General features: G+C 35.5%; 1 protein-coding gene across 1 annotated transcript; it reads left to right on the top strand.

The window, feature by feature from the left end:
• Positions 1-2,058: 2,058 nt before the first annotated feature.
• Positions 2,059-8,450, top strand: LOC131036327 (THO complex subunit 7A). The gene is made up of 4 exons (XM_057968179.1): positions 2,059-2,263; positions 7,135-7,499; positions 7,585-7,821; positions 7,971-8,450. The coding sequence occupies exons 1-4, from the start codon at positions 2,239-2,241 to the stop codon at positions 8,142-8,144; spliced, it is 801 nt and encodes a 266-aa protein (XP_057824162.1). The 5' UTR covers positions 2,059-2,238; the 3' UTR covers positions 8,145-8,450.
• Positions 8,451-8,966: the final 516 nt, after the last annotated feature.

Here is an 8,966-nt window from a genome sequence, read left to right as displayed (position 1 = left end):
ACTTTGATTCACTTACTCAGACTTTCTCTTGTCCAAGCAAACAACTAGCATCAACTGTCATGCTTTGACTCGACTGGAGCAATTGAACCAATTGCACCAGATTGTTCAACCAATTTTAATCAATTGTATAACATCAATCGAAAGCAAACCCCCACATTTTCACCATATCTCCTGCATGACCTAAGGGTACTCACTGACTTGATGTTTCTCTGTATTCACTCCGATTTCTTCTATTTTTCACCAGTATTGCTAAAATCTTTTCTTCTACCACTCCGCCAATTTTTATTCTTTTTCAAGAGATCGTCCGATTTTTTGAAATTTTTCGACCCATCTCTCGAGGGGGCATACCACCCATTAAATTAACATTTTATGGGGCATATTTCTTCACACCCGTTTTTCTTTCTTTGAAACGACACGATAAACCGCACCGTCTCAAAGAGGGGCAAATGTAGTCACATAAATTTGTCCATTTTAATTAAATGAATATTTGTTATTTATTTGATTAAAAATCCACTAGCCATCAGTTAATTAAATTAACATTTAATTGATTCATCTTCAAATCATTCTCCTATTAATTAAATAAATTATTCAATTTATTTTAATTAATTCATTAAACCAAATTCACAATCAATTTAATGAATAAATTCTATTTATTCAATTTAATCCCCTTTCTTCTTTTAAATAAATAAAATAAAATATTTATTTAAATAATCAAATCCCCCACTCGCATTCTCCTAAAAATGCAACTTGCACCTATTTGTTGAAATAAATGAATTTTATTTTAATAAAAATTCTATTTTCCCTCACCTACCAAACCCACTTGCAATCCTAACCCCTTTCTAGATTCTTTTAAACCCCTTTCTAATTAACCTAATCCATCCCTTAAATATTGTCACATTCCTAAACAACTAGGAGTCACTTCTCAAAAACTTCAAAGTCTTTGAAAAGCATTAAATGCTTTGTGTGTTCAACAATTTAACCTTTAAAGTCTTCCAAACCACTTATGGCTCTTACATGACCATTAATGGTTAAATCCACTTGCACCCATGGTTAGGGACTTTGACCCCTAACTCAACCCTCATGTGACCCATGTGTCTCCTCAAGCATTTATTGCTTTGACCATGGTTATCCTCACTAACTCTTGCACAAAAGTTTATCCATTGGATAAAAACATTATTCTTTGGATAATGAATTTATTCACTCAACCCAACCTCAACCTTAACTCCCAAGTTAACCCTCAGGTCATGTCAAACATTTAATGCTTCTTCCCTCTCCTCTCAACCCCTCTCATGTTGACACTTGTCATCTTGGGATTGGGTTGAAAGACCTCACATGGATTGAATATCATTCAATCTTGACCCTTGTTGAGATTATTCAATCTCAACCATCTATTGCTCAATTTTTTTTCTTTCTATAAATAGAGCTCATTTCTTCATAATCCAGATTCTAGATTCTGAAAACTTGTATGCATTTACATTATAGCCATTTTTAGAGAGCATTAGATAATCAATCATATTCACTCTTTTGTTTTAAAATCAACACTAGCTAATTAGATAATCTCTTGTTTTAGCTATTGTTCGCATTTGCATAACATCTTAGATTAATCATTTTTTCATCTTGAACTTCCATAAGACATCCATAGTGTAGAAAAGCTGCTGAGAGCTACACTAATTTGGAATTTGGAGAGGAGAGGAACAAGGAAGGAGAAGCTAATAGCATGGTAGAGAGCATATGGAGAAGTTTAATTACTTTTTGTAGATTCCTTAAGCTTTCTATTTGTTTAGTAGTGTCTTTCTTGATATGCTTGCTTAAGATAGCATTTAATCTTTGATTTGCTAACACTAACGACTAACTTTTGTTTCTTGTGATTCCTTATGTGTGTGTGTTTAGCTATCAAACGAAGTTTTTACTAATCCTTCCCTTTTGTAGAGCATCATATATTATTTCCCTTAATAAATTGGATCTCATAAACGTCATTAAAATGTATTTAGTCACTCAATTATAAATTAAAAACCTTCATAGCAACAATATCTTATTTTCATTGAATATATTATTTAAAAATTTATTTTGAACTACAACTGGAAAGGTAAAATTTATTCTGGGTCTGGAGGTGCAGAGACAGTTGGGAACACCTCGATAATCAAGTAAAAAATAGTTGTATATCTCATCTGAAGCAGTCCAAGAGAAGAAATGCTACTCATGCCAAAAACTTAAGCAGCAGTATCATCATCATCATCAATGGCTGCCGCGAGCGCCCACCCTGGTACCTCATCTTTCTTACCTCCCTCTACTTTACTCGTAATTTGCCATTAATTATCTCGTGCCCAAAATAGCTCTATGTATTTTCTACTGTCAAGCCGATTTCTTCCTATAAATTCCTGACACTAATGTTCTAGATTAATTAAAATAGGTTTCAACATGATTTTACCGAGACATGAATGCTAGATTCTTAGGCCTATAGCATCTGGTGTACCAGCTGTGGTAGAATGTTTTTTTTCTCTCTCCAGGAAATAGGTTAATTGCTAAACCATGAACACATGCATTTCTGAGACGTGTACTAAAATATGTTAAATGAAATTAAATATATGTCTGGTATCCCTGCCGCAATGACATTTCTTTCTTTCTAACCTAAAACAGCTCAGAACCAAATATTTTGAATTTGATCATATTAAAAGACCAAATCAGGCTTTCTATAAAGAACTAACTGTTTAAGGATATATAGGTCATGTCATAAATAGAGGTGCCAGACCACGAGATTAGAACTCAGAACTAAACACTTGTGAATTTGAATTCACATCCAAAAACTGAATTAATGTCTTCAGTAAACGCATGGCTTAAACAGATTCTTGCCAAAAGGTATATTCAGAAGATTTGAGATAGTTTATTTCATCTGCTTAACTCCAAAATCGAAGTTTCAGCATCAGCTAATCACTGAATTTAGACCTCTCATTTATATAAATACTGAAGTAAGATGACCTTTATGGCCTAAGATACGTTCATGTCAAAAGAGCGGCTAATTGTAAAAAAACAGCGTAGAATTGTAAAATCGGAATCTCCGAAGACAAAAAATCTGTTCTTGGCTAGGAGCTAGGAGCTAGTGCAGCCTTGCGAAAAATGGCATTATAAAACCAGATGAATCAGCCAGGTCTGACTGCACATTAGTAATATTTGCATACTTAAAACAGTACCTTTTACAGGTTGATCCTTAAGCTACTTAAAGAAAATGGAAATTTTTAAAATTATGTATTGCTTTAAAACATTTCACACATTTTTGGCAAATCATTTTGAGAATTAAGCTAGCTCTTAAATGCTTTAAAACATTTCACACATGTTTTGCAAATTCTGATCAGGCTTATTCTTTCATGATCTCTTAACAAACATTTTGTTTTTGATTGATAAACGTGGCTAAGGGGCCACACCCAAATACATAAACTGAAATATACAGCAAAATTTGGCACCATTATTGGCCAGTATGACTAACAGAAACCTACCTGCTGTTGCGGCTGGGGTTTAAATAAAAATCCCTTTTAAGTTGCAGACCTTTAAATTGTACCCTCTTCCTCCATATCTTCAGGGTCTGGAGGTTCTATGGCAAAGGACCAGTCCGCACTTGGTTATGCAGAGATGCCAGCAACAGCCTTCAGAAGCCCAATTCCCCGGCATGCATTGTGTCTTCTGGCATTATTGTCTATATCCACTACATGAACTATGAAGGGGATCCATGGGCCATGATAGCCCAGACAGATGCTGGGCCATACTCCACTGTTAGATCGGAATCCTAACTCCACAATTGCCGTGTCCAAAAATTCCTACAAACTCCACACCAATGTTGTCACACCAGCTCCGCATTATCATTTTCTCTGCCATCTCGCACTTCCCTGCATCGAGAAGGATGGCCAGAAACATGAAGGCCGCATCGGCATTGACATGATACTGGTGGGAGCAATTGATATACCACTCACCCAGCATCATCACCATGGCTTGTATTACAATAGTCACCCTCGTTCTAATTATCTTCTGGAGCCTTTGGTCTATGATCTTCCCCATGAAAGCCATCTGTTGATGCCTCTTCTTCAAACAGAAGGTGGTATCCATGTTTTCAATTAACTGTGGTGCCATGTGTGGGGTGATGGGCTCATTTGTAGGGTGGCTGCACAATGTGACATAAATGCCACTCATGTCTTCACTTAACTCAGCCTCCTCCAGCAATCAAATCAAAACAAATGGCCTTCATAATCATTATCGTTCTCCCCTTGTGAAGTCACATGGAGACCATGCCCCAGGTCCGGTATATCCAACAGGAAATCATTGGAATTCATGTCTATAGCCCAATTTACCATGTGCAAGTATGTCCAGGTAAATTATAAACTGACTTAAACTTTATTTATCTGCCATTTTTGAGCAGTTTGTATGTCAGCCACTTCAGTAAATTACTAAATTAAGATGCCTTAATGATGGAAATACTGAAGAAAGATCACTTTTATGGCCTAAGATATGTTCATGTTAAAAGTGGCTAACTGTAGAAAATCAACATAGGATTGTTAAGAATCTGTGAAGAAAGAAAAACTTGTTCCTGGCTAGGAGCTAGTGCAGCCTTCTTAAAAATAGCATTATAAGATTAGGTGAATTGGCCAGGTCTGACTGCATATTAATAATTTTTGCATATACTTAAAACAGTACTCTTTACAGAGTTTGATCTTTAAGCTACTTAAAAATAAAATAATGCATTTTTGCAAATCATTTTGAGAATCAAGCCTTAAAAATATTTCACACATGTTTTTGCAATTACTAATCAGGCCTATTCTTTCCTGATCTCTTAACAAACATATGTGTATGCTGAGGTGAATCACAAACTGACTTAACTTTATTTATCTGCCATTTTTAAGCGGTTTGCAGATCAGCCTGTGTGAAGGGGCCCTAGCATAGGATAATTTCTGATAATTATATAAAAAATGTTGTTTACACCTTTTCATAGGTTTTGTAGTGTTTTCTCATTCTGTGATTTTTTATTTGCATGAGTATATGACCAGCTGGAAGGATATTGTTTGCCCTTATTCTATTTCTTTTGCAGGAAGGTAGCCCATCTCGGAAAGGTCCATTGATAATTTCGACACATTACTGAAATATTGTTTCTGGCAGATATATAATATATATCCTCCAGAGTAGCCGGAGACTCTTTTGTCCCTCACTGGGCATGCATATCCCCGTATCCAAAACAGATACGTATCTGATATGGCCTGGATGCACGTCGGATACTGTACCAATGTGTGCCCAAAAAACCTTGATTTTCCAACCATGCCGGATACTATGTGATTTGATTTTTTTAAAATTTGACATAAATCTTCCTAAATTTAATTTAATAAAAACTTCATTCATGCAATTTAAAAAAAAAAGTTTGGTATAAACAAAACCTACAGCAAATGAGAAAGACAAATGAAATGTATTTCTATTTCAGCGACCCATTTTTTTGGGTTATCTTCAAGTGCAACTCTACTATTTTTGCATATCATAAATTGTTAAATCAACTTATAATTATTTATGTAGCAATTATGTGTCTATAATGCTTTTGAAGTAATGAAAATCTCCTCTAATAACTTAGAAAATTGTGTTAAATATATGTGTGTGTGTTTTCTATGAATGTTGTATCCAGCTGTATCCATATTGGGGGTCTTAAAAAATGGTCATATCCATATCCGTATCTGTATTTGTATCCGTATCGGTGTCCATGCAACTTTGATATCCTCCAATGTTTGGGTTGTTAAAAGGATTTCTTAAAAACTTATTGGATATTCGTGACCCTCCTCACACCCTTGTTAAACTTGTTCAGAGCCTCCCTGGCTCATCATGGGCATTTGGCTTCTGTTGCAGTCAAAATGGGGTCACTCTCTTTGGGTTTATATGGGGGCCTGAGTTATGACAAACAACCTGATGGAAGCTTTGGTGATTTGCCCTGGCTTGCTCTTGCTCACAGAAAACAATATTAGCAGGACTATACTTGAGATAGAATCTCAATTTGTAGCCTCTTATCTAAACTCATCAAGGGACATTGATAATTAAAAACTTTCAAATATGAAGCAGTTTGACAGTGTCTTACTTCTTTTAAATGGTTTAAAGCTGAATATGCTCCTTGTGGTAGAAATCAGGTAGCTGACGTTCTAGCTTAGCAACTGTTTTTCTTACAACCAGTTGAAGTTTGAGCAGATATTTTCAGTGACACTATGGAAAGGCTTAGAGAAGGTCTTGAACCCATTGTAATTGAAGAAACAAACCTCTATTAAGATTACCCCTCCTATCTCACAGGCTTCAGGAAATGGGATAACAGTCTTAAAATTATATAAATATTGAAACACGCGAAGAAATATTACAGAAAAGGTGAGAGGAAATGTCCTATCCCATGAAAGGCCAAATCTTTATGTCTTATCCTGAGCCAACCCTTTATTCTTTCATGGTTTCCATGCCTGGGGTCATTTTCTTGAGATAAGGTGGTAGCATATGTTTTATTGGATTTTTCAGGGGTCTTATCCACCACTCTTCCTTACTCTTTCTCTTCATCTTGTCAGCACGACTCTTTCTGGATATAGCTATGGACAAGGATTTCTTGGAATTTTTTCATGGTATTTCCTGTGTTTTAAATGAACTTTGTAGGCTTTTCTGGTTAGAGATTTTTCTGACTACTTGATGTTCTAGTTTTTAAGTAGTGTTATGTTACTGCAAGCTGGAACGTTAACACGCTGGTGTATATTTCATTATTTTGTTTTGATATATTGATAGTTTTTTTCTCCTGTGCTGAAATAAATAAATAAATAATTTGATTGATGTGATCACTGCTCCTGGAGACGATCTAGTTTGATATGTGTTTTGACCTTTTGCAAAATTTTGGTACAAAACTGTAAACTAGAATTTGCATTTTGATGAAAGCAATCATGAAACATTGGACTCTGGTTTGAGCAAGACAAATTCTAATTGACAATTTCTCTTTAAAATATCGCTCAAGCAATTACTTTTGGTCACATTGCTGATAATTATTTTTTGTATGTTCTGTGTATCGGCTTGTTTGTCTGCTGCTGCCATTTTTCCTCATGTTTCATTATGGAAAATATGAAATTTCTTCTGACTATGGCATTGAATTAACAGGCAGTCAGCCCCCAACAAAACCGAGGAGGTTAACTGGTAGAAAAGAGGAGATGGCTGTTCATTTTGCCATTGGCCCCCAAGAGGACGATTCTGTTATCAAACAAAGACTTCTGACACGTACCACCACCACCAGGGGTGAGCCCCCTCTTAGAAAGCTTCATAAGAAGTTTGTTCTTTTTGCCACAGAGATAGACAAAGACACTGATAATTATGCAGAGTGTGAGAGGCTATCCCGATCATTTCTACAGGAGATAACTACTTTTGAACTGCCTCTCCTCAAGACTGGAGCAGTCATTGATGCGAATAAACGTGAGAAGGATAATTTCAATGTGTTGCAAGAGGAGCTGAATCAACAGATTTTGCAGGTATGGGCTGAAATGAGCTGGTAAATCTTAACAAAATATTTGTAAACTTATTTTTGTTTGTGACATATTGTGACTCTGAACACAGGCCCAGTCAGACATAGAGGATTTAAAACAGCAACTTGAAGAAAGTAAAATTGAAAGACAGCATAAAGAAGAGTGTGAAGCAATTAGAAGATTAATTTCAGCTCAACCCCCTCGTCATGAAACCCAGAAAACACTATCTGAACTTGAGAAAGAAATAGCTGTCCTAGAGGCAGATAATACTGCTGCATCAAGGACATTGGATCTTCGAAAGAAGCAATTCTCTCTGCTATTACATGTGGTTGGTTATTGCACTTTGTCTTTTCCTGAAAAACGTATGGCTATTTTCATTGTAATTCTTTTGATTGTGGTGATTAAGAGTAAGTCTTTGAGAGTGAAAATTGTTAGACATGTTAGCTTGAAATATATAATTAAGATAGTTACTTGCAGGTTGATGAATTGCAAAATACAATGGATGAAGAGCAAAGGAATATGGCAGAAGAGCTGAGAAATGCAATGGAAGAACAGAAGAACCCATTGGAGGGGTCCTGTCTTACTACAGACTTTGAGCCAGGAACAGCTAGTGCTGTTTCAGAACAGGCAGAAGCAATGCACATTGATTAATTTTTTATCATACTTACTCACATACAATGCTAGAAGGGAATTTGCATTGCTCTGCACTATAAAAATAGCTTTTGGATTCTAACTATTGAGCAAGATAAAGAAATTAACAGATTGAGGTTGCATATTTAAATTTTCAAACTTTAATCCATAACCATACTATTTGCAAGAAAGCAGGTTTTGCTCCTGTGTTATGGATGGACTTGTTGCAATCAATATGTCTGTGATGTGTTCTATCTCGTGGCATAATATTCTTCAACCCTAAGTTTTAGTAAAGAATGCTATTCTCCTTGGTGTTTACCAGTGAAATTTTGTAGCCTCTAGCAATAGAAATTCTTGTTGTTTATCATCTGGGTGGCCCTTATATATTGTTTTTTCTGATCAGTAATGACCATAGTTTTGGTTGGATAGATTTCTGATTATTGCAAGTATGGTCAAAAGTACAACTCTTTGGCATCATAAATTAAGCTAAGAAGCACCTGATTGTCAGGCTTTTGCGTTCATCAGCTTAGATGCATCCAGGACATTTATTAAGCTGTTTTCATTGTCATTGACAGGCCTTTATCATTTTAATGCACATTTCACCAGGAGGAGCATGTAGTGCATAAACTTTTTGACAAAGCATGGTTTTAATCTCAAATATATTAAGAAAGAGGCAAAAATTTAAAGTATAACTTTGAGCTGAAGGGATCATCATTATAACATGACTGAACCTTCTATAGCATCTACTTTGGTAAAGAAATGATGAAAAATATAGAATGAACCTCCATTTAGTAAAGAAACTGTGAAAAATATTTTTTTAAAGATATCACCATGCTCAATCTT

This window comes from Cryptomeria japonica, chromosome 7 (assembly GCF_030272615.1).
Source record: "Cryptomeria japonica chromosome 7, Sugi_1.0, whole genome shotgun sequence".
Classification (NCBI taxonomy): Eukaryota; Viridiplantae; Streptophyta; class Pinopsida; order Cupressales; family Cupressaceae; genus Cryptomeria; species Cryptomeria japonica.
Note: the sequence above shows the minus strand (reverse complement) of the source record. Positions and strands in the feature narration are given on the sequence as shown.